The 27,089-nt window shown below is 41.1% G+C and overlaps 2 protein-coding genes across 3 annotated transcripts in view; one reads left to right on the top strand and one right to left on the bottom strand.

The window, feature by feature from the left end:
* pcxb (pyruvate carboxylase b) overlaps positions 1 to 27,089 on the top strand; it is a 283,978-nt gene that overhangs the window by 146,348 nt on the left and 110,541 nt on the right. The gene's annotated exons all lie outside the window — the stretch shown is intronic.
* The window catches only part of LOC138204138 (leucine-rich repeat and fibronectin type-III domain-containing protein 4), a 42,591-nt gene continuing 34,614 nt past the window's right edge, over positions 19,113 to 27,089 (bottom strand). For both annotated transcript variants that reach the window (XM_069159291.1, XM_069159290.1), the window contains exon 8: positions 19,113 to 22,665. In XM_069159291.1, coding sequence (XP_069015392.1) covers positions 21,330 to 22,665 — 1,336 coding nt within the window. In that variant the 3' untranslated portion in view covers positions 19,113 to 21,329. The remainder of the gene's footprint in view (positions 22,666 to 27,089) is intronic.

Consider the following 27,089-nt stretch of genomic DNA (forward strand, 5'->3'; position numbering starts at 1 on the left):
GCATCATTTTCAAAGGCTGGAAAAGGCTGAAGCGCTGATCCAAGATCATTCCCCCAACATCTACAAAGAGAAGAGGGGGGTGAAATCCATCTCATCTCTGACTTATCAGGACCAGAAGTAAGTGGTTTACACACACTCTAACAACACATACTCACATATACAAGTGATGCTTTTTGTCACACAAACTCATATACACAGTCTTGTCTCATAAAATGACACACTAATACGTGTCTCCGGGGGGTGGCTGGGTTATTTGTCTATCTCCTCTTCATTTCACACTTCTAAACAACTGCTTGCATGGTACTTAATCACATGAACAGTTGTGTAATTATATGTGTGTGTAGAGTGTTTGTGTGTGTATGTGTGTCTACTCGCACATTTTTGTATGTAGTTTTGGAAAAGCCTCATTTTAGGAAATTGAAAAGAGATCAAGAACATTCGAACCCAAACAGCCGTATGAATAAAAGTCAAGGTGAAGCTATAGAGTTACAAGAGTGAAAGCAAAATAAATAAATAAAGGTTTGTGAAGTGAAGGCGTGTGTAAGAAGAGGATGACAAAGTGGCCATTTTGTAGAAAAAAAGGTGACAGCGGTGGAAAATAGAAAGAAGCGAAAGCGAAGCAGAAAAATACCAGGTTTGTTTGTCATTTGAGTGGTGAGAGCAGAGCGAGTGACACTGACTGCTAACAACTCTGAGGAGAACAACAAAGTCTGATGTAAATTGCCTCGAATTAAATCCTGAAAGACATTACATTTTCAAATAGACACAGGAGACCGGTTTTGACGTTGCACTAACAGGTTTATGAGCTGCATGACTACACTGAGATTAACACAGAATAGTGTAGTCGCTGTAGTGCAAAATGCAAGGAAGTATCGTTCACTGTCAATTTTAATAAGCAGTTTCGGTCCCTTAACAACAGCTGACCTGTTTTTCTTTCACTGCCCGTTTACGGCTTCACCTCTTTTAAAGTGTTGGCACTAGGAATGTGTGCTCGCAGCTGCCATGGTGCAGTGTTGATCTGAACACCCTGGAGCCTACAAGTGTTGATACACCTGAATGACACAAAATTCAAGGCTTTACGTAGTCACTGCTCATTATGTATGAATGCATTTTTTTCCAGGCTGTGTTTGTAAAAAATAATAATTAACCAAGTGAAACACTTAAGTCCACAAAAGTGACACGTGTTTAAGTTTCTACTTAAACAATAAAATTAAAAGCTGATGATTCTATAAATTGGCTGCATTTACTGTTTCTACTAACAAAGTAAAAATGCTGTATATTTACTACTGTGTTTGTAGTAAATAGTAATATATTTACTCCTATTTTATTAGTAACATATACAATACAATGTTACTGTTAAATATTGTCAAAACAAAAGTGAAAAACCTAAAATAAAAAAATACTTCGAAAACAATTTGAAATGGTTGTGATTATACAAAGTTGCTGTATTTTGCAAGGTTAGAAAACAATAGTAAATAATGTAAAAGTAAAAATATGAAATGTCAACAGAAACCGATTATCAAACAACATACATGAAACAGAAGTGTTAATATTCTGAGTTGGCCTCTCGTTGCCACGTGCACATGTACATCCACATGAAGTTTGAGCTGGATGCTGTCGACTGGGACTTTGACTCCATAATCAGGATTAAACAGCTGAAAATCATCTGTGACAAAATGAGAGGGTGATACGAGGATGAGTGCAGGAAGGAGAGGAGGAAAGGGAGGAAGGAGACATTTGTTTTGGCTAATTGCATTTTTTTCAATGCCCACTCTCCTTTTCTTTATTTTAATCATCTGTTCCTCACCCTCACTTCCTGTGTTCATGTCTTCCACTATGTCTCGCCCAGCTCTGCTGTGACATTACAGCATCGTGCTCCCCTGCAGTGGTCTGGACGACTGTGAATATTAATTTGCGATCATAGTGAGAGCTGGAAACACAGAGGGAAGGAAGAGAGTGAGAAGGAGGCGATGACCTTGATGAAGGTGTGACATCTGATTAATCGGATGAGTAATGTACTTTCCCAGGAGACGGACTATCTGTCATGGTGTCCAACGTTTAAGTCAACTTCAGTTCTCTTCCTTTCATTTCACTGCAACATGTGATGCTACTGTGTGTGTGTGTTGAGTATATTTGAATGGAATAACAATGAACACTCACAAACGTGTGTGTTTAGCTGCAGTGGATGTGGGCGGAGAATGAACTATTGCTCCGGCTGTTGCTCTTTGAATAGCTTTCCAATATCACACCTTGAATGGCTGAGGAAAAAAAACATTTTAAAAAAGTGTAGGCGTATTGTGCGAGTGCAAGCCAGATCATCCAATTTGCAGAACATGCAGAAAGAACAAGATTAAACCAGTCAGCACGTGCACTGAACATGTAATATTCTGTGGCATGTTGCCTGTAAGCAAAAGATGACTGACCATTAATGCTTTCAATAAATTAATGGTTGTTGGTTGCATTAGCTGCAGGCGCAGTCAGAAGAACAAGTAGCCCCAACGATGTGCTGAAACAAAGGGCAGAATCCATGTTCAAGGTGCATTCGTTAATTTTAGACCTACGGCACTGTGTCTCTTTCTGTTGAGTAAAACGTCCACAGATACGCTGAGCGGCCAACATGTGTTGGTTTGAAAGAAGAATATATAAGCAGTGGTATTGTGCACGTTCCCATGCACACTCATGAATACTCAGACTCAGAAGCAGCAGCGGTGTGCATACAAATGCAGACACACATGCACACAGGAGTGGTGTCCAAGGGGAAGTGGGAGTTTTTAATTAAGGGTCGGTACATACGCTGATTAATAGAATTGCTCTTATAAACACACACACACACACACACACACACACACACACACACACACACACACTCAAGAAAGTTTTAGGGCTTAATCATCTATTCCAAACACACACAAACATTAATGCAATCTGCCTACAAGAAAATTAACACGGTGCTAAACAAACAAAAACCTTTCTCTTTGTTTTCAACACACTTTTCTCCGTCTTTTGTCAACTCTCTGATCTACTGCTTCTTTCTCGACTACTTTCGGTTTCAGTCCTTCAGAATAAGAGCGTAACAGGATATTCATCAGTATGAGTCCTAAAACGTCTACAAAATAAAAGACATGAAAAAGATTGAACTATTAAAGTACTCTGGACTGTGTTAGAGGTCATGTACAAACACAAACTAAGATTTTCTTCGTTGCAGCGGAGTCGTGCATCTGCGTCGCAGCCCTTCTCCCAGGGGCCACCGCTGCTCTCTCAGACATCCCCGTGTAATTGAACGGACATAATGGAACAGCCAACTCGATTTCTCTCGACCAGCTGGCCACCTGATTATTCTAGCCTCCCTCACAAAGAGAACGAAACACTTTCCGAACAGTTCATCTTGAGGGCAGCATTAAATGCGGCACTAGTTTATTGTTATTCGCAGTAAAATGTGATGACTACACCTGTGAATGCATCTGTTTCTTTCAAATGTCTTAAAAATGCATGGAAACCTCTGGGGCAAATCCAATCCATCAGAGCTGCCAATTTCACTCATTGAAAGCACAACAATTGTCCTTTATTTTTTTGTTTGTTTTAATGGCAGAAATTCATGAAGTCGGAGGCCCTTTTAAAAAAAAAAAAAAATTTTTTTACACTAAAGCTGCAATCAGACATCTTTATGAGTTCTGCTGCTTATTTGACAGCTGCTTTTGCTTGTTTCCGCTGCAACATCTGGCAGCCCAGTAGCTCTCACTGTTTGTTTTTTCCCCCAGACTGAGCCTGAGGTATACGTGCTCTCGCTCTGCTCACCCTAATATAAAATTCCATTACAAGTCAGCACTCTCAGCGTTAGCCTGAATTTGTCTGTTTTACTCTTGAGGCTAAATGATGTATGCCCTGCTAACTGTTCAGCACAGTTCATCAATACGTTCCATAAAATCCCTCATTTACCCCTCTGACCGCATGCTGCTCTCCGGCGACCGGCCTTTCTGCTGCACTCCTTGGCAACGAGCTCATTACCACAGCACAATTACCCACCGTCCTAATTACACTGCATTACGAGCATGTATGCATCCACTTCGGTAAAATTGTAGAGCTACACTCTGCAATTGCACAATAGACATGAAAAAAGGGAAAGTAAAGTTGAGGTCCACTTGATTGTAATTTTTGAGCCAAAGTAGGATGTAATGTTCTTGTTGGCTATAAAACTAGCCTTCGCCCTTAACAGCTCCCCAGTCGCATCATTTACAAAAGGCCTTGTTCAGGCTCTGCAGAGCCAGCAGGCCGGCAGAGGTGATATGTTTGCAGCTGTCTCCGACAAAGCCGTTCAGAGTGGCATTCCATCACAAAGTCTACACTCCTCGTAGATCGATATAGAGGGAGAGATAAAGCCACAATAAAAGGTCTAAAGCCTTGATAGCGGCCCCTTGAGGCTGCATTATTTAATAAGCCAACAATGTGAGGAGTTGAACAGAGCAAACAAAATGTTGATAAATTAGCTTCTTTTTTTTTTTTTTTTTTTTGAAGCAAATTGATGATGAATATATAAAGTTTGCCTTCAGTTTGACACTTTAGAAAAGGTCATCAATTGCAACAGGAATTTTTCTCCTGGGAGTTTAACAATTCTCAGCAAATGTCATGAAATTCATTGGCAGCTCTGCCATTAGTTGGTCCGACCAAGTTGGGTCTAATTTCCATATTTCTGTGTGCACAAGTGGAGAATTTGGCCTAATTTTGGTGCTACCACAAAGGTAAGGAGCACATGAAATACATTAGGACTCCTCTTCTAGTAAAAGTGAGAATTCACTGTTATCTCCTCTGCAGCATACCATAAATTTGCTGTACTTTCACGTTGCCTGCTGTGCAAATGGGCTGTTTTGAGTGGAGGAAATGAGCAGTAGTATGCATTTCACACAGCAGCCCCTTGATCAAAGAACTTATTTGCTGAGAAGTTAGCACGCTCCTCTGAGGCTGCAGGAGGCTACGTTATGGTAAAGTAAATGTGACACTCCAGCACAGAGTTTGGCATGGGATTATTTACAATCAGGAATTTCAGGGCTTTTACACACAGAAAGCCCGTGGGCCTCAATGAATCAGCACAAAAAGGCAAAAAGTGGAATGACTTCGCCACCGGTCAGAAAAGCCAGGTCATTCCCCAACCTCCGTTATAAGCTGAAAACCCATTCCTTCAAAAAGTATCTCAAATCACCTTCTCTACACTGAATCATATTCCCTCTGTACACCTTCTGCCTCAGCTAACTCTAATTTGCTCCTAACTAAAAAAAAAAAAGAAAAAAAAAAAAGAAGTCTCCCTTCTACCTGAATTTTTAAAAACCTATATTCCAGTAATGTTGGTGATCTGGGAACTGAGGCTTATTCGACCAGTGCCTTCACTCTAAGTGGCTCTGGGTAAGAGCATCAGGTAAATGCCTAAAACATGAAATGGAAAATGTTCCTGAAAATGGTCAGAGGTATCACTTCTTTTCTTTTTTTTTTACCCACAGTAGCTGTCTGTCACAGAACTAAAATCATTCTTACAGAGATAATTGGATAAGTTCTTTGCTCTGCCTTCACCAGACTGGGAAAAAATAATTGAATGGACTGATATGATCTAATGAAGTCAGAGTTTGGTAGCAGTGCTGCAACTCAAGTATCTGTACTCCATTTCTACTTTTTGGCTTAAGTAACACAAGTTTGAGATATGTAGCAGTTTGGGAAACCAGTGCACATTTCCCAAACTAATGTTTAATTCATCAGGAATCAACTTTTGCCAGACACTAGAAAACCAGAAAAGTTCATATCTGGCAATTGGGTTTGCTATAGGTTGTTTAATATTTCAGCAAATCAAGCAAAGCTTTTCCATCCAGATGAACTAGAAGAAACTACAGCTGCATGAATCTGGATAAAACGAGCATCATGATTGTCTTGCTTAGAATTGAAATTACAATTCTCTCTCATGATTTCTTTTCAATATAAATGCTTGTTGCACTTGCCTGATACAGAGGAACAAAAAAAAAATATGATGGTGCCTGATGTAGGAGGTGCAAATCAACTTTGTGTGACACTAGAAAGGGAACAGTCTTGTTTTTAGCTTGAATGAAGCAGCTTAAACAATCTGACACTGAACATAAACAACATTGGCGAGCGAGAAAGTAGGAGTGCTTGATTTACTGCAGCTAATAACAATCTAGCAGAATTGTTGTCATTTAGAAATACGATCACATATTAATCAAGATTGTGTTTTTAATACGATTAATCATGCAGCCCTAATAGAAACACTGAGATACTCGCCATCTTGTTTTTCAACACTAACCAGACAGTAGACAGATCGTTAAAACTCGGCCGCATGTGTAGATTCCCTCGGGATTTTAAGCGACAGAAAATATCCAATATTAGGGACAAAGAGTTACTTAATGAATTGTTTACTTCTGGAAAACAGGCCAACTGTTAAAATTATTTGTAAGACATTTACAAAATCAAAGCCAGTTGGTAATCAGAGGAAAAACAAAATGAGCGATAAAGTTGTAGAAATGATGGAGAATGACGAGAGGAGCACCGCCATAAATAAAAAGTGTTAAAGATGGAGGACTGTGAGGGAAAGGCGCCTGTTAGGAAGGTTGATAAAAGATTTAAAGTGCTACAGGAGAGGGGAGGGAGGGCTGCAAAAAAAGAGAAATTACTTTGGGAGAGCGCCTCGTGTTTTGGCTGCTTTAATGACTGATTGAGAACAAAAGTCTCTTTTCTCATTCTAATGAGTTTAATTATGGCTTGCCCTTAGCCAGGTGTTTGGATCAGCTAATGTCTGGATTCATTAATTGTCAATTAAAACAGAATCAGGCGCCAGCTCCCAACCTCAGCCACCTTTCACAACAACACATTAAAAGGTAGAATAACTGTTTCTTGTGTTGGGCCGTTTGATGACAGTCCAGAGTAAGATAAGCCCGGGTGGAGAAGTTCTGATAGGAAGTGAAGATGGATTCAGGAGATGCCCCTCCAGATGAAAAATGGCATTTTCTTATCTCCTTTTGGGCGGTAAGGTGGGTTTGGCAGTTTGCATTTATTTCTGTAATGCGGTTCCTGCTTTTGAAAAACAGGGATGGGCAGAGTGAAAGTGAGGAAGCATCAATAGTGTTCAGATCGATAGAAGAGATTGTTAAGAGAATACAGACTTTTTCTTTTCCCAGATTTAAGCAATAAGGTGTGTGTTTCCATGTCTTTGTCCCTGTGTGTGTTTAAGAGTGTATTTTTGTGAGCGAACAAGGAGATTGGTCTCATCTTAAGTAGGAGATGAATTTGAGCTTAATGCTCAGGGCTGCTGCTGAGAAAACAAACGCTTTCAACTCAGGCGAGCAATAAGGAAGACAGTGGGGGCGGCAACAATGAGGCTGGAGATGAGTATTAACTGCAGTCTGTGGTTTTTTTCAGCATTTTTGATTCTTTCTCACCTGCTTTTACTTTCTTCCCTCCTCACTTCTTTCTTCTACTTTTTCTTCTGATTTTAGTTTTATCCGCTCTTCTTTGCAAAAGCAGAACATTATAACTTTTATGATGGTTGGATTTATTGCACAGTTGCTGCATCAGTTTTAACTAAAACTCAGCCAATACTGGATTTTTGTGGAAGTTACCAGCATTAAGAAGTCAGACATTCCAATACCTCTGTATTGGCCAATATTCTTTCTATATAAACTATATATACAGCGTATATAAACACGTTTTTTTGCAGGGATCTCTCAAATGTGGTTACTAAATGCTAATGGAGGCAGGACATTTTACAGTTTATTGTCTACACTGACATCAGTGCACTGACACAGTAAACTTCACTGGGAATTTAATGATTGTAGACAACTATTAAAGTAAAAACAGGAATATAATTTTTATTTTATTTTACCCCAAGCATCTTTTTTATGTCATGTTCTATAAGACAAATTGTCATATCGGCCAACATATATGGTGATGCCAATATGTCTGTGATAGGACAATATCTGCGGGTAAAATGGGTTTTTAGCTTTAACAAGGCGTTCCTAATAATCTGACATCTGGGGGTAATTTGTCCAGTGAATATCATGACACAAGTAAAAAAATATTTGCAGTTGAATTTACTGACTAAAAAGCACAAAAATTGGAAAGATGTTGAAGTAACAAGATGTATTTCAATATTACAATAACAAAACCCAGACAGTATTGAATCTTACACAACAATATTCATCAATTGGAGGAAAGGCACCCATCATCCAGCCATTTTCCTGTTGTAATAACTTCATCTGATACATTGTTATGTGTTAAAGTTGAGAACAGACACACAGACTGATTTAGAGTCCAAACAGCAGCAGTGTGGTGTGTAAAGTCTTCCAGGAGGTAGGATATTGTCGCCACTGATAAAAGTCCTCAGTACAACTTCTCTTATTCTGTTCGCTCCTTTGAGGGTCATTAAGGGAAAAACTATGTTCAGTTAGGACTTTGAAGACTACAATGACTGTCCCAGCATAGTGGTGGACTGTGTAATGAAATTGGTCAAGCGGTGATATTTGTCTGGTGTGCAGCACTGTGTTGGTGGCCGTTGGAGTTTATTCTATTTAAAACGTGCAGACAAAGGCTAGTGCAATTAAACTATCACCCTGGTGCTTTTTTCTTTTTCTCTTTTCTCATTTCATTTCCCTGTCATTCACTGTTTTCTTTTCTGGGTTTGCTTTTGTTTGATTGTTTTCATTTATAGGCCCTCTCATCTCTGTAATCTTACCATTATCATATTCCTGGATTGTAATGTTCACAGATGTCAAAGTTTGTTTGTGTTTGTGTGTGGGTGTCCAGGGGTGAGTCATTGAGCTGACCTCTGTGTGCGGCTGATGATGAGCTACCATCATATTTACATGTTGTACTCTCGTGCAGCACATCTGCCTCTAAATCACCAGACTGCCTGTCTGTGTGGTCGAGAAGGTCCCATTATGTACACAGAAAAATTTCCCCTCGGGGATTAATAAAGTAACTACCTAACCTAACCTAACCTAGAAGGGAAGAGGCCAACGTCTCTGTGGGCGTTCAACAGCGCTTGCAAGGTTTCAGAGGTGTGTGTGTGTGTGCGTGCGTGTGTGTGTGTGTGCGTGCGCATGTGTGCGTGTGTGTGTGTGTGTGTGTGTGCGTGTGTGTGCGTGTGTGTGCGTGTGTGTGTGTGTATGTGTGTGTGTGTGGAAACCTCTGCAGCCCTTTGTAGTGCAAAGCACCCTGCAGATGTTTAATGACCCACAGTTCACTGCAGGTTCTGCATTGCACTACTAATTATTGAATTACTAGCAGCAGACCAGCAGGCAAATGACATGCTCGGGTTGAATCTTGCTGCTTTTACTTTCAGCAAAAAGCTCCTGTTTTACTGACAAATGCACCGACAGAGCGCAAACGGGACGGGATAATCCTCAAGTTCATTCTGTTGTTTTGTTTTTTCCTTCTCTGGCACATTGCACAAACACTGCTGTGTTTAAGGATTTGGTTACCCGTTTGACAATATATGAGCCCTTAATTCTTTCAGATGCTTTAGATAAATAAATACCAACTGTCTTGTGCTAAAGTTAAAAATAAGATCACTTACGAGAGAAGCCGCCACTCCTCAAAGTGTGAGCATCTTTCACAGGCACTGACACATTGTGTTGCTGAATAGAGCACCGTTTCCCGTCCCACAGACTGAAGAGAGCTGTGGCATCCGTTTTCAGTTACTGGATAAATATTTTATTAGTCTTATCTTGTACCAGCGATTGCACACAATAGCACACTGATTAAACCTCAACTTTGACTGAGCTTTGCCTACAATTTACAGGCTAATCAGCTTCTGTTCATGTAGGTGAGAGACCTAAGACCTGGGCGCTTCAAATTCTGTTGGTGTCTTTATAATATGCAATCCGGTCTGTATGTAATAACAAAAAATGCACAGGACTGCTGCAAAATAGCTGCATGATTCATTATTGCTCTGCCCTGCGACTCGAACTGAGTCATCATTGACAAATTGTAGCTGGAGGCTGGTGCCATTTTCCCTAAAACAAAACCACTGATGTGAGAAAGTTTTTGAATATCTTGGGAGTGCGCTCAAATAGTGATCAATGACTTCTTCATCTTTCTTAAGTAGGTGGCTCTTTCTCAGGAGCAAATGGATGCGTTTGGTGATAGAGTGCTACGTTGCATGTTTTCAAGCAGAGGCAGCATTTGTTTTATCTCTGTGGTATTGTGATCTTTATAATATTCCCTTTTGTTTTCACCAGGGTTGAAGTCTATATTTGCAAAAGCCTCAGCCAATATTTGGCGTATGTGTTCGTATCATGATAGCAGGAGACCTCATCATTTGTTTTTTCTGCCTAACAGACAGTTTGTACATGTCCCAAGTTTTCCTCACATAGAAAGCAGCTTTATCGTAGCAGGAGATGGTGCTGTTTGAGGAAAGTGCTTTCAACGGTGCCGAGCACTGTGCCAAAGTCTGACATCTCCATATGCAGTTCAACTCTGAATCTTTCATGGAAATAATACATTTTTTGCAGTATCTTTGCAAGCAATGGGATATTGTTAAAGCTTCCATGTTTTCCCTCGTAGTTTCAGAGCTGCGGCTGTTTGACAGCACTTTGATCCTAAACAACTGCAAGTTAAGCTGCGGCTTAAGATGCAACAAATGACAAAATGTAACCCACGCACAAGCAGCAGATATTATAAATACAGCGCTCACCTCGAGAGACAATGACAGCCTACTGTCAGTTGATAAGGTGCTAAAATCTATTTTCACTTTTCTTTTTCTTTTAAAGGGATAACAAAAAGGCATTTGCTCTTTTTTTTTTTTTTTTGACAAAGCCTACCCCATACATTTGCAAAGTTGCATTACTGTATTGTAGTGTCTTGTTTGTTTTCCAATGTATAAAGCAGGACATCTAGACTCCCTTTATTTTTTTTAAAAAGTTTTATTCATACTTTAACCCAGCACAGTTCTTTATAAAGCAAATAGAAAATTCAAGAAATTTGATTTGTTGCGACAAGATGCTGTGCTGTTGCTTCTCTGTTGTAACCTTTTCATATATCACACTCAAACGCAGTGTTTCCCTCCATATACAGACATATTCCCTCCATGTGTTTCCAGCTGCAGACTCTTTCTTTCACTTCCATTTCTTTCCAAATGAAACTACAGATTCAGAAGACAATGCGCTGAGGTTTGATATCCATCAGCAGTAAAACACTAAATATTTCAAATAATCTCCCACAGTATTTGGCTTTCAGGCATGGGTAGATAAGGAACAAGGTTAAATTGCTGCACCGGTTGGTGCTGTCAACTGCAGAGCTTAAGGACTCTCTCAGCAGTTGTCCTCACTTATGGCTCAGCTGAGACTCCCAGTGGCTGTGAAGCTGTTTTAAACCAAATTCACTCATTAAAATGCCTTTATGTCGTGAGCATCTTTGGCTTGGTTCAGGCCAGGAGCAACGTAACTACACCAACATTTGGCTCATATTCAAAGTTATTCTAATGTTAATATTTTGCTTCTAAATTTTGTAGTATGACAATCAGTTGTGTCTCACCACTTTTTGGTTAATAGGTAGTGTTAGTTCAGACATGGCAGTAGATTGGTGGGTTTTTTTTTCGCCTCGTAACTGAGAGCCTTTCTGGACTCTACACGTCCCATTCCTTGTTCTTGTATCCAGTGTTGCTTGGTTTCTAGAAAACAGCCAGAAATCCTCAAAGATAATTCCCTGCTGTATCCGTCTCCCTTTTTGTACCACTGCCTCTCACACATGTACATCCACCACGTTCTCCTACTGTCAGCGTCTCGGAAAAGAAACCGCAGAACGTCTCAAGATGAGAAGGGTTACAAAATTTCACTGCCTCCTTCTGATCATGAGTCTGGAGGGAGCCTTTGGGGATGATGAGTGGGAGGAGTAGGTGGTAGCATCGCCACATGGAGGACAAAAAGAGAGAATGAAGAGTGAAAAATGATGAAAAGAGGGCAGGAAGCTCCCATTTCATTCCTTGTTCTGGGGGAAAAAAAGTGAAGAGGAGATGGGCAGTGGGTGGGATGTTCAGAGAGGTAATGATGAGCTGCAGGGACCCCGTGGTGAAGTAAGAAAAGGGAGGGAGGAGGCAAAATCCCAGCTGGGACAACATGTGAGAAGAGGAGAGATGTCAAGGATAAAAGAGAGCACACTGAAAGGAAATGCGGAGAGTGGAAGGAATGAGTGATGGAGAGTTGTTGGGGTTAACAGGAAAACCATTGTGGAGAAGTGGAGAATGAAAGTTGCTCATGAGTTTAAGAGATGTCAGTGAAGTGCTGTGCCCTCCATTGTAGCAGAAGACACAAGTCAAACAACAGAAGTTGGCAGAGGTGAAAAAAAATCGAAGAAGGGAGAAAGAGGAAACAACTGCAAACAATCAGAAACATAGCAAGCAGGTTCTGAAAGAGAGAAATAGGAGAGGGAACAGAGGTTGGATAAACGGCAAGACTGAGACGGGTTGAAAGTAGTGACCAAAAAAGGCTAATGTAGCCGAGCTGAGGACAGGAAAGAGAGACAAGGAGCTGTGAAGGGAATAAAACTGGAGAGAATTCAAAAAACAGGTCCGAAATGTTTTTCAGACATTGGTTTATGAAAGAAATTAATTACTGGAAAGAAAAATCTCCATACTTTGCCATCGTTCTTATTTTTCCCAAAATGTGGTCATTCAAATTATAGAATTATAGATGTAAAGAAAAGAGAGAAAATCCTTCATTTGAATCCCAAAACATGATCTTGTTTCTACTCAACATGTAAAATGATGTCATTAATTAGGCCTGCAGTCTTTAAAGCTGCGTGTAAACCACATGGTGCAATTAACTGCGGCAAACAATGATGATGATGGCAATATTGACAAGTCGTCAAGCTTGAGCAGTGCAGGGAAAACCACAACCAGTCAGGAAGAGCCGGTTTGATTTGAATATAGAAAACCAAAACATTTGTTGGCTGAGGACTTAAAGATGTTGTTGCGTCTCCTCAGACATGAAATTAAGAAGCTCTGTGAATCTACAGTTGAAAAGTTTTTTTTTATTAAATTTTGTCCTAAAACTGTAGCGATGGCGGTATCAAGGTCATTAGAGTCTAATTTAAGCATGTACCATTTTATATAAAGCTCTTTATTAACTGTTTTATGACCTATATTTTAAAAGAAGTCATTCAAGCTCCACTCCACTTGTTCTATTGCTGACTGATCAAATATTCTCATTATAAAATTATAAAACATGTGTAAGGTGTGCAGGAACAAACAGACTTTTCACCTCCTTTAGCTCATTGTTTTGGTTTGTTTTCTGGCCCATAAACTACTTGCAGCCTAATTTCCAGCTTCTCCAGGCAAATCTTTTTTTTTTTTTTAGCAAAAAGTTTGTCATCTTACAGAGCTACACATTTCCCTCAGGACTTGGGTGAGGGGGGGGGAACTTGGGACTTGCATTCATCAGGTGGACACAAACACAACTCCAAATGAATACTAATGCAGCCCTGTGTCTGCTGAATGTGTAAATACGGGACTGTTTGCCAATGCATTCACTGTAACACCAGAGTATGTCAGTTTTGTTTTCAGCTTGTTCCATTGCCTGAAGAACAATTAATGCGGCTTTAAATTGGATTTCAGTGTGTTCGTTTGAATGGTGACGATGATTAAAGATTCACTTGTGTTAATGTTTAATGAATGAGGCACAATGTTTTATGTCAACCCACTTTAACAAATAGAATTCTTTTTTTCTTTTTTTCTTTTTTTTTGTACTGCTTCCTGAGCCAGTCCGTTCAGCTGTGTGAGAGACAGATCACATCATGTAATTGGTAAAACATTTATTGACACTGCGATGGCCAGAGGTCCCAGTCCTCGTGTCGCTCAAATGCCAGGTTAGAAGGGTAAGGTGACACCGGTACTGCTGGAGGGTGTCTGACGGTCATAATGGTGCAGGGCACATCAGATAAAAGCCTCCTGCAGTAGTTTATGTTCTGTTCCTAGATTTATGTTTTTTTTCCCAGTGAGAGGACAAAAAAATATAGCTTCGATGTAAGCTGGTCTGAAGAAAGAGGAATCGTGTGGTCACCTTTTAGCAGGAGAAAATCAGTGTCACTCTATAAAACGTTTTAGAGGCTCAATGAGGAAGAGGGTGAAGAGAGACCAAATGTGTGTGAATGACAGCGGGAGAGCAGGGCAGCGATGGAGTTGAGACAGCAGCTGAATGGAGGAGATCTCAGTGTTTTAGGATTTATGGAGTTTTAATCATTTCCATACGTTTTAAAGGTTTTCAATGTAAGAAAAATATTTGTATAATTCTGTACTAATTCCTGTAAGACTGGCTTTTTGGTGTCTGTTATTTAGCATTTCATCTACGTATGCACATAGTGGAACCAATACCAAAAAGTAAAAGTCAGAGCAAATAGCACAAACTTCTTCATGCAGCATTTAAGAGTTAGAAAGTGGAATTTAAGAAGTAAAGGAAAAATAATGGGGAAGGACGGAGAAAATTAACCAGACGAAGAAGATGGAGGGGGACAAGGACAGAGGGGCACAGAGGAGATGCCACAATATATTTAGATGAAGTAATGAAAACAGATTAAACATTAAAGTATGTGAATGGGTATGTGTTGCAGTAGCTAAAAGTACGAGAGGGAGAATATTTTCTTACAGTCAGGAGCAGATAATAAATGAAAGGTCGGTAAAGAGAACTGGCAAAACAATAAGAGCTCCAAGCGGAGGAGCGCATGAGAGCAGGGACGGCAGAGAGAAGTGGAGATTAGCAGCGAATGCAATGAACAAAGGATTGAATGAGAAGTCAGTAGAGGTGAAGGAGAGCAAATTAGATAGAGGGCTAAATTAAAGATTGTGGAGAGGCAGTGTGAGAGGAAGGCAGAGATAGAGAAAGAGAGGAAGTCATGCATGAAGGTAACGCCTTGCAGGAGCCTCAGTCTTATATCATTTTTGTGCCTCTCTAGTTTGAACACTGCTTCGGCTCCTTTTGTCTTTCCTCTTTGTCTCTCCTGCCATCTCGTTTTCTCTTCCATCTCCTCTCGCTTGTTCTTTTAAGGTGCCCTGTGTAGCATGTCAATGGCAAATGAACTCCTGCTTTAATTAAACGCACTCTAACTGAGTCTGTCTGTCTCTCCAGTGTTGATGTTTCTGTAGATTCTGCTTATTTCCAGTAACCTTTTACACCATTTGGATGCCTGCTCAGGTGTCTGTTAACAGTTCCAGTAAAACAAAAACCAAAAGATCAAGAAAGAATTCTGCTTCTCTGTAGCTTTTATTTGTTACTAACTAGGCTAAATTATTATTTTCCCTCTCCTGCTGCTGAACTACATCACTTCGCCTCTCTACTTCCCCCTTCAACCGCTGCCTTTACTTCTCTTCCCTCCTTTCCTCGCTCCTCTATCTTTAATCAATCGTTTTATCCATCTCACTTTCTGCAGCCCCCCCACCAACTCTTCCTCTGTCACCGACGGTGCTGAGCTGACGTGTCGGGAAGTTAAACAAGGATTTGCTGACAGCGTATACGTTAGAAGTGTGGGAGAAATGCCTGCTAATGCCTTTACTTCCACTGATTTGATCCATGCAGATCAAATGTTTGCAATCCTTTGAATTAGTGCATGAATATCCACACAGAGTCCCGTCAGATATGATAGTAAGGTGATATTTATGAGAGCATTGTGTAGCCATCAACCTTCATCACAAACTCTCCAGACAATCTGTATTTATCATCCAAGCCTCGTTTCCCCTGATCCTTGTTAGCCATAATTGCAAAACAGAGAAAAATCATTAAAAACAAGACAGAAACAGTGATTAGTGTCTCTGGTTATGGAATATATATGTTGAATGTTTCGGCGAGCATTTTAATTTTCGGTATTAAAAAAAACAGTGTAGTTAAAAATAGTAAAATGACCCTGGATAATTTACTGTAAATTTACTGAAAAAGATGTTCTGCCAATTTACCGTAAAATTGAATTACACTCAAAAATGTAATTTCACTGAAGTTGTTTTCTTTTCATAACACAATCAGGCAAATAAAAACAATGCTTTGCCTTTGTTTATGATCTATTACTGCTAATTAAGCTCACAATCTCACTGCTTCACATTCACCACATCAGTTCAAGTGACTAATTGGGTGTGAAGCGCCTTGTGATTTCTGCTGCCACCCCGTCTTTGGAGGGTTACAGTTGTTCTCAACACATTGTGAGTTTATCCAATAAATGAATTATGACTTAAGTCTTTATACTCTTTGGTGAAGACAAAATATCTCAGTAGACATGTGCTTTCTCTGCTCTTAACATCTGTCATCTACAGCTCACTATTGTACATGCAATTTTTATTGTGTTGTCAGAAGTTTGATTTTCTAGGATAACAACAACAAAAAAATCCTCCCGAAAATAAGAAAAATAGATAAATAACAACTGCATATATTGTCCAAAATGATATGTACTATTATTTATCATGAAAATCTAGTGTATATAAAGATTAATTTACTTTGAGTTATGAACATTCACGTCTTCAGAAAAACACATCAATATTAATTAACCCAATATTCATCAGAATCTCCTCTTGGTCTGGAACATCAGCGAATTTAATGTGACAGATTAAATTACATCCTCTTTTTTTTTATTTTTTTTATTTTTTATTGTATATGCCCATAAATTAAATAATTCCCACACATGTCCTTTACTGATCATTTCTTTTACAACATAATTTATTTATCACTTGTAATACGTTGATTTGTGTCACTGCAAGTTACAAAGTCTGCACTCATTAAGTCAGTTTGATTCCTGGCCGAGTTACAGAGGGTTGAGCCATGATTTAAAGGAACTCTGGGAACTTTTGAGGTTCCGCCGAGCTGTTTATTGTACTGCTTTAAGGACTTTATTCCAAGTGTTTGGCTAATAATTTCAGGCCATACACTGGTGACACATCTGCATAGTTGCCATAGAAACATCAAGGCTGATAATCATAATGTTCTGTGATGATATCAGCAGTTTTGACTGGAGCGCAGAGCTGGTTGCACAGATTTGTCTACTGTGTTTCTTCTATCAGGGCACCGTTAGCGTGTTGCACAACTGGTCCAACTGGTTTGTAGCTCAAGAGGTGCCGAGTCCTGATGTCATCCTGAGTCAGCATTTACTCGGCATACTGCAGGGAGATGCATCATACCTTGATCATAACTGCAAATGTCAGAGGAAGTTTGGCTACGGGCAGACCTGGCCTTTCAAGACGCACACATGCACCCAGAACACATACGCACGGAAGCACGCAAACACCACTTCCACAAGGTTACCTTGCAGTGCAAACAAATGCATACGTGCGAGTGTGTGTGAAAAGATGATCTCTTGTGTAGCCGTGGATGTGTGTGTTTGCACGTTACTCAGCATTTTTTTTTGTAATTAGTCAAATTGGGCCAGGATTTCGCCTCGGGCAAAGAAAGCAGAGGGAGGGATGGTGTTCTGCACTGTGTTGTTCTTGCCCGTCACACGTAAGTGCACTCATACACACACACACACACACACACACACACACACACACACACACACACACACACCAATTACCAAGTCATATTTGATCCCTTTGTGGTGAAAACATCTGGTAATAAATGAAAATATTAACATGACAAAACTATCACCACACACACACACACACACACACACACACACACACACACACAGATAGACACGTGCAAAAACATACACTGAAAAGCTAAACACAATGACCTACCCTTCGCCTTTGCTTTTCTCTCCCTCTTTCCCCTTGCTCATCATCATCTATTTGTCTATCTCGAGGTGTGTCAGCAATCTCACATTCCCCCCTCTCTGTCTCTCTCCACGCCTTTCACACTTTCCATCTCGGGCATTTAGCAGTGTCTGCAAAGGGCTTAATAGAAAGTGAAAACATACAAGAGGACGGGGTTGAAACACAAAATGAGAGAGAGGAAAGTAAAAAAAAAACAAAAAAAAACTCCTCTCTCCACATCTTTGTCTTAGTCTGGCTTTTTTTTCTTTTTTTTTTAACAGATGTGAAGCTTTATTTGACACAAGCCCTATTTGTGATAGTTTATCAAATTACTCTGCTGTCCCAACTGAGAGTAAACACACAGTTTGCAGCTCTGTGCTGCTTTCAGCTCTTTGTTTTGTTTCTGTGTCCCGTGCATGTCGCTGGTGAATCATTCTTGTTACATCCAACTGAGACAGGAATGAGAGGCAATCCCAGAAAATCTCTGGTGGGGATAATATTTCCTATACAGCCTCAGGAACCCTCAGAAATCACTAGTTGACGTAGCGAGGGAGATGGAGGTCTGGGCTACCTTCCCTTCTCCTGCTGCCACCATGACCTGGATAAAGTAAATGAATAAAGGAATTTTTCGTTAACGGTTATCTTTCCTACTCAATTCTATGTTTAATAGTTTAATTAACTTTTCTCAGTGGCAGCGTGCTGCCAGATCACATCCTGCTGCCAAATTAGTGTTAAAGTCAGCTGCAGGTAGCAGTGAGAGGGTTTTGTAATGTTTTGCATAAAACTGTCTGAAACCAGCAGATATGGCTGAGGATAACAAAGCATCAGAATTGTGATCCATTAGTCTGACAGCTTTTAGCGCCTGTCTGTTGTCACTTCATCTCTCCTTCCTTTTCAGTGTCATATCACATCTGTTCTTTTGAATCTTTTGTTGACTTGTACCTTTATTTTTTCTTCTCTCCAAATGCATTTCTACCTGCTCCCAAAACTATTGATCTCCCTCCTTTGAGATGTTTTTCTCTGCAGTTTTACTCTGTCTTCTTCTTCAAAAAATTACCTCAAGAAGAGTTACTTCACCCTTATCTTCTAATCAGCTCCACTGACTGACAAGTAAACAACTTCATTTTCACCCACCAGACGTGCATGCACTGAAGCTTCTTTGACTCGAAAAGTTGTCTTGAGCTCAAAATGTTTTCATCAGGACTAAATCATTCTCGCATTTCTCCCCAAATTGAAACCAAACCAGAGCACTTGATGTTTTTATCCATCTTATGCCCTGAATTACTTCCTGATTCACCACACTGCACAGGTACAAATTGTGTTGTAAATTCTTCTCACAAAATGTAATTCATAAACACAAACATGACACACAACTTACTCCCTGTTAATGAGTCAGTCTCTGTTCCATACATGTAATTTTTATTATTAATATCAAGTCCAGAGAACAATATTGACTTTGGCAAAATTAAATAAAAACAGAAAGGAAACAACATTAATGGTTAAAATTCATTACTATTAATGTAATTGGCTCTGTTTTATAGGCATCTGTTTGTGTGTGTGTGTGTGTGTGTGTCGTGTTTTGGGATGTGTGTGCTTGCCAGGTTGTGTGTTTGGTGCTGTGTGCTTATTCAGTGTGATATATATATCTTTTTTCTGCCTGGTTATAATCAACATTTTCTGTTCTAATCATGATTTTTTTTTTTTGTCTAAAACAAAAAATCACACATTTCATATTTTGCATTTGATCCTAACATCATTCCCCAGAAAACTTTGAAAAAACAGAAACACATGGTGCGACAAGTAACATTATTTTATATATATATATACGTATATATAGATATATGTATCTATATATAGATATATATATAGATATATATATATATTTACTTTCAAGTTTTCTCTTATTTTTTTCTCTTTGATAGAAGTTTTGTAGAGTCTCTGTGGTCTGTGCCGGTGGAGTCTTTCAAACGAAGAGTTTATATCATTAGTGGCTTCCTTAATGGTTCTGTCCTTGTTTTTTTTTGTTGTTTTTTTTTACTGCTTCCTTTCTGCAAACATTCACAGTTTGGATTGAACATGAACCCATGTGGCACAAAGGAGTCTGAAATCACACAAAAATGAAGTTTGATCCCCCTTTTCCCGCTTTCTGACCATGCTACGTTGCTGAAAATAGCGATTTATACTAGCTGTCGTGGAAAAGTATTTAAACATTTCACTCTTACTTCAATTGTGGGTGGAGCTTAACACCACCTCTAATCTTAACATTTTTAGATGTATTCTTTTTACAGCATGTCCAGAAAGCACTAAACATTTTCAAACATGAATGGAGTCTGGTTGATTGGATTGCCCCTGACAAACAGTCATATACATGTGCGCACATAAATACACACACAGGCACGCGTACACATCCTGTCCTTGATCCATGAATGCATGCACACGTATGCATCCATCAGCATGATTCATTTATTTGGTCCATTATCATCTGACTGACATCCGGTATGATCTTGTCTCGTCTCAGAAGTGCACACGCTCATGTGTACCATCGCGCACTCCTGTCTTCTCCATTTTTGTAATCCATATTGACTCCATTGTAATCCCAATGTATTTCTTTTAATAATGTCTGTGCTGCGCTCGCTGGTCCCAGCTCGTATCGATTGATCATGTCCAATGCAGCCGGCTCTGTATTTATGCTCCTATAATCCGCAGGCACAGCGAGCCAAAATCATTGCCCAGACACAGAGGACACATAAAAGTCACATTCATTGCATTTTGGAAAAGAGTTTCAAAATGGCCACCAGTGTTGCAGTCAAAAGCCAAGCTAACAGAGCAGAGCTGTGCCATCCAAACCTTTTTCTCTGTTGTATTTTTGTCAGAGAAGAGTGTTTCTCTATTATTACCAGTTTTGTGTGTTGTTGTGATCCAGTATAAATCCTGGCGGAGGTGTGGGGGCTGGGACTCTGGAGAATTGAAGTGTTAGCAAAAGTCTGGTTCTATTAGTGTATAGGCTTTACTGAGATCCACGCCGACCTCGTGCCACTTCTCTCTGCTATATAACCTTTGTTCTGTTGCTCCATTGATGTTTTCTTCTCTTTGATTACGTCTCTCCCTCTCTTTGTAATTGTATACCGCTCACTTTGTCTGTTCCCACAGTTCTCTGGATTTTTGAGTTTTATTCTTGTGTTGCTACTTTATTTTCTACCTTGTATCAGTTCATTTTTGATGGAACGGCTCAGCTTTGAGAATTTATCCATTTTTCACATCTCTTCCCCCACTTATATTTCTGTCCAACACTCTTCGCGACACGAAGAGAGCCTCTTGGAAATCTTCACCTCGCTTCCAGGTGCTCTTTCCCCTCTCCTCTCTATTCTTCCTGGACTTCTTGCAGAGCAAATCAAGGAGCTGCATAAGTGAGACTCCTGTCCCTCCCTCTGAATTCACAACCCTTCCTTCCTCATCTATAGTTGCTATAGATGAGTTTCCTCATCTTTGCTTTTCTGCTCCCTCAATTTCTCCTCAGACTCTACCTCTTTGGCCTTCTCAAATCAACATCCCATTCAAACTGTCCTCTCATAGAACCCTTTATCCCTCTTAACTTTTTTATTTATTTATTCCACAGCCCCTATACAACACTTTCCTCCAGTTCTTCAGCCCTCCTGTCTTCCTTTCCTTTCTCTCTACCTCTGTCTTTTACATAGCTCACTTTCCCGGTAGTGATCCCAGTGTTAGAGTTGGAGTTGGTGGTGTTGTAAGCATGGAGGTATCCCCGTTGGAAATCGCGGCGAGCCCCAAAGCCCGCTCCGTTTTCACCCTCTTCGCTGGTTGTTGAAGACGCCGTGCTTGTCGTCGAGGCGCACTGCACCAACATACCATGAAGCGACTGGCTCCGCCTTGTCCAGATTACACTGAGTCGCTTGGCGTAACTGACAGCACCATAACGCCTTGCGACAGAGGCTGCGGCGTCTGTCGCAAGGGCGACCGAAGAGCCCATGTCCAGTGAGTGCCGCCGTTTGCTTACGGTCCCACAGGCAGAGCTTAGAGGGGATATGGGGCTCTGATAAGCCTGTGAGGAGTTCCATCTGTCCCTACCTCGGGGTGTGATTCTCCAGTCCAACAGCTCCGAGTCTCTTAGGGGAGCAGCCAGAGAGAAACTAGCTCGATTGGTCAGTTCTCGCTCCAGACGAGGTTGTGGGCGATCCCTGGAACGTGACTGACGGGGCAGGGTGGAGGGAGGAGAAGGGGAGTAGTAGAGGGGAGTTCTGTCACTTTCCGGGGTATACGGCGGTGCTCTATCCAGCTTCCGCTGCCTCACCACCAACGCCATCTCACTTCCTGCCCCTGTTGTTGTGGAAACGACCCCCCCAGCTGAAAGAAACTGCTCCAGGTTGACTTTAGGCTTCTGCCTGGGCTTTGGTGGTAGTTTAGGTGGCAGAGAAGAAGCAGAGTCGGCCACTTCTTTCTCCTTTCCCGTGTCCTTCTCTTTCTCCTTCTCCCCTCCTCTCTTGGAGGGCAGACCGTTGGGAAGGACCACCATCATCATGTCTCCGGAGCCATTTGACTGGTAGCACCCGCTACTGTTTCCTCCTTTGTCCCCGCCACCTACACCTCCACCCTGACAGCAGGCCCCGCCTCCTGCCTCAGTGTTGCCGTTGTGACATATCATGTGGTCGCCATGGTTGCAAACACGGTGGCGAACCATGAGCGCCACGGTAAACACAAGTAGGGTGACCACAACAACACCGCCGACCAGTATGGTGAGTGTCCCGCCCAGAAAGTGGGCCTGGAGAGAGCGGCATGCTGGGTAAACATCCTTGGTGGAGAATGTCGTGCAGCCCAGGACTTTTGTTGCGGCCAATGACGTGATTGTGTCGTCAAAAATAGCCAACACACACAAGTTATAGTCCACACCGGAGACCAAGTTCTTCAGCAGGAAACGGTCGCTGGTCGATGGCAAGATTCTACGGAGAGATTCAGGAAAAGAGCAATGGTCAGTTAAATACAGCAGGCTGTGCACATACAGCTAAATATACAATATATGCAGTAACCTCAAACCTAATAAGAATTTTCTGAACATTGTAAAAATGAAGGAGAAAGGGCTGAATGTTAGAAAAGAAGCAGAGGAAAAGGGGAAAATGAAGGGATGGCTGGATGAATACTGCAGTAAAGGGAGGTGGGGGGGGGAGGGGAAGGGAAAATGAGGCTATTGATGGAGAGCGTGCCGAGGGAACATGAAAAGAGAACTCTGTCTACTCATTTGGAGAGCCAGGGTGTGTATGTGTGTGTGATCGTACTTGAATCCCTACGAGAAGCAAACATTAAGCCATTTTGTTGAAGCTCACTTTTTTTTTTTTTAAAGTGGCCATTTTAGGTGCAGCGATCAGGGCTATAAACACTGTAAACTTGACGGTTTTATTTCGAAGTATGTAGGAAATTAACATGTATTTTTGATTCATCACAAGCAATTGGAAGTGGGTTGCTGTGTGTGTGTGCGTGTCTGTAATGAGCGAGTGCTCGCGTGGGATAATAACGAGAGAAGCGCTTCGATTGTGTCCTCGTTCTGAGTGTTCGAGCAGTTTGAACTAACAAATGGGGGGGGGGGGGGGTGAACAATAGAGAGAGGGAAGAAAACCAGTGTAGAAAGGTGGTGACAAGAACGGGTGGGGGGGGGGGCGCAGGCCTTACGTAAGTTGCATGTGCTCGTCTCAGTGCGTGTGCATGTTCACGGTTGTACGCTTGCATTTCTGACAGAGTGGAATAAATAGCTGGATGTATTTTTGTGTCAGCGGGTTTGTGTATGTGACATGCTCGGGTAAAGTGTGTGTGGGAGACTGTAGCACACCTCAAGTGTTTGTCGCTGATGGGTATGACTTTGCCCTCTGCTGATCCAACTCTCGTGTGTGGGCAACGTTTGTGTTGCTAACACTAATATTTAGCCGCCGATTCCAATCTTTCTCTCCCCTGCGTTTTTGCTGTCCAATTTCCTCTTTTTCTTTCCACACTACATTATACGGGCTTATTTGTATTGTATGTTCCCGACCATCTCGACTCCCCTCAGACTTGAGCTACATCCTATAAATGCCATCTAGGATGACTCAGACATCCAGGGAGCCACTGCGTCTTACTCTGTTTGTAAAGCATTTAAAATAAAGAGGTCAAGGACAGCAGCAGTTCAGTCTACTTGTATTTTTGTTTGAAGGAGTATTGATCACTTATTTTCATCGCCTTCTCAAGGCTTAAAAGTTAACAACAATGGAATTTTCTCGACTAAGTGTGATTTTGAATTAAGCCTTTTTCTGCAACAGAGAGCGAGGTAAGTTACACCTCTCGAACAAAACACATAGAGTGACGTGAATAGCAAGGACTGGCTCAGAAATGCCTTATAATTTCCAGCAGCTCAGTACGATTTTTAATAAGGAATTACAGTGTACTGTCTGACACTCCAGGTTGCAGTATAATCTGAGCAAACCTGCGGGACATTGCCATTAAAATCCTCCTCATACAGCGGCCATTAGGTTGCTATAGATTCCTCTCTAACAGTCACAAATTTGCCAGTTAACTAGCCCTCCGCGCTGGTGCGAGGGGGACCATGTGTACGTTACCATGGCGATGGCTGATTATTTAGCTCAACATTGCAGTAATTCAAGTGAAAGCATCTCCTCTTGTAACATCCACACATTAAATACTCATGACCAATCAACTTTCATGGCCTCGTGCCCCAGAACATCACTCATCTCTTTCTTTTAAAGGAGCGAACACCAACACGAAAATTGTCTTTCCGGATCACAGCTAAAGCGTAAAGATGAAACAATACAAGAAATAACACTGCGGATAGACAATGCATGTTAACAATTACATAGTCTAAGAAGACGACATGTGAAAGCTGAATAGCCATAAAGCCCCTGGGAATACTAGTATCCATCGAACTCTTTAAAGAGATTGATAGTTTGAATGTCTCTTAAAACTTTTGCCTTCACGCACTGAACTTTTAGTCTTTAAAGTGTCAGGAAGCTCTGTGAAATGATGGACACCAGCTATATTGGAAGGCCCAAAACATCACAGCAATGAGTGAAATTAAAACAGAAAGTAGCATGTTTTTTGAGGAAGTACATTTTATATTCCTACAGCAAAAAGAAAGGTACCTTTCTTACATTATACCAAATATCTCAGGAATGAAAACTCCAAATTGGGCAATCAGTCACCACACCAGAACATTGTGAATTGCTCCTGTGAAGTCCAGTAATAAAGACTGTGGGTGCTCAATCAGATTTCCAATGTGAAATATACAAGAAGCAGAGCTCTCAATGCCGCCACTGCATCAGTTTCTAAATAAAACGCCTTTGTCACATTATAGGCTTATTAAAAACCCTGAGAAATATTATAGCAGTGTGAGTTCATCCACAGCCTTTATGCATGTAATTGCAAGAACCTGAAAGGCAGAAAGACTTGACCATCTCTGTGGCGAGTCGTGTACTCAAATTAGGTGCTGCTTCATAGCAACAAAGACCAAATACCTCTATTTAAACCTGTTTTCTCTTACTCTGTTTAATATTTATGCATACGTCCTTTCTGTTCCCACGTCGCTCCATGTCTCAGATTAAATATAACCAATATACCGTTGCATGTGTTACAGGATTCTGGAAAAGAAATTGTATGGCTGACATCGTATACAAGCAATATTTGTGCTGATTCCCGTTCCACCTCCTGATATGTGGTTGCATTATGAATTATCCTGCACCAAGTGAATTTCTATCTGTGTGGATTAACATAAAACAAGCGAATGCTTTTTGCAGTCTGTACAATGTGCGATAAACTGGAACATCAACGCTGTTCCATCGGTCCACCATTGTGCGACCGTGACTCACACATTCACACACCTTGAGTGAATCCTTCAACCGTTTTTTTTTTTTTTACTAATCCTGCTATTCAACACCTCTTCCTTTATTCACTCTATTCTCCATCCCTCCTCCTATCCTTCTTTTCAGCTCTTTTTCCACTCCCTCAAATCTATCCTTGTTCTTGTTCTATCCATCTTTTATGAACAGATTTCCTTCCTTTTCGCTTATCAGTCGCTCCCTCTTAACTGTCCACATCCTCTGCCCTTTTCATTGCTTTGTAATCGCCCCATCCTTTTCCTTTCCTTTTAGCAAAATCTGCAGTGGTGCACACCTCTTTTGTTCCACGTTCAACTTCTTTCTCAACACATGACTTAACATTTTTAGTGAACTTTGTTCGTTTTGCCTTCTTTACCCACTCCGTGTTTCCACAGACAATCAGCTCACTGCAAATCCTTCAATGATTCTCACAGGGTTCCACCTGACCTCTCCCAGCCTCTCTCCTATTCACAGTTACTCTACTATGTCTCTATTAGCCACGGCAATAACCATGTACCATGATTTAGCATCCAAGGTCACTCCTCCTCTCCTCTTCTTCCTTCTCCTCTCCCTCATTTCCTTTTTAGGCACCTCTGCTCCTCCCTCGTCCTCTCCCCTCCTCTTTTTTCCTTTTCCCAGCCACCGCTCCATTTCCCCTCATCTTATATTACTCATCCCCCCGCCCCCCATCCCAACCACTGCTCTCCCTCCCTTGTGAGACCGTGAATCACTTCTCTAGTTGGTTGGTTTTTTTTTGCTACGCTGTCAGTGACAGAAATAGGCAAGCAAATTCTCTAAAATATACATGGCAGACCCGGACACGTTCACAAGAGCATCCATCTTTGATACGCCAATTCTGTAGCACACACACTGCATTATGCATTTTTGACCTTATTTAGCTATGTGGTGTGGGTACACATCGGAGACACGTGAAATGATATTCACATGACACCTCATTGCTCAAGACGACGTATGTCCATGAATATAAAGTGCACCTCAGATAACTTGCCCTGCTGTTCTGAAATAAGACAGATTGATTAAACTGTTGTTTTTTTGAAGCGGCAGCGGTGTTATTGTTGTTAGCATTCTGGCATTTGCAGACTTGACCATTGTGCACCCTCTCCTAACATAACCAAAGAGTGTGTGTGTGTGTGTGTGTGTGTGTGTGTGTGTGTGTGTGTGTGTGTGTGTGTGTGTGTGTGTGTGTGTGCACGCCTTTGCTGGGTTTAACCGTAATTAGAAGCACAGACACACACACACACACACACACACACACACACACACACACACAGATGCAGGAAGAAAGTGAAAGAGACAAGGGAGTGCTTTGTTCAAGCTGGTGACACAGAAACGAGTAATTATTAGTTCCCCACCGAGTAAAGGGAGAGAGAGAGGAAAAGAAAAGAGTGATAAAGGAGTGATACAACCCGGTGCCCCCCCCCCCCCCCCACACACACAGCCCATCCCCCTCTTCTCTCTTTGTCCTCTCTTCTTGTTCACGTCACTGTCTT

The sequence above is a fragment of the Embiotoca jacksoni genome, unplaced genomic scaffold (genome assembly GCF_022577435.1).
Source record: "Embiotoca jacksoni isolate LCO1_2020_lvr unplaced genomic scaffold, fEmbJac1.0.p SCAF_24, whole genome shotgun sequence".
Lineage (NCBI taxonomy): Eukaryota > Metazoa > Chordata > Actinopteri > Embiotocidae > Embiotoca > Embiotoca jacksoni.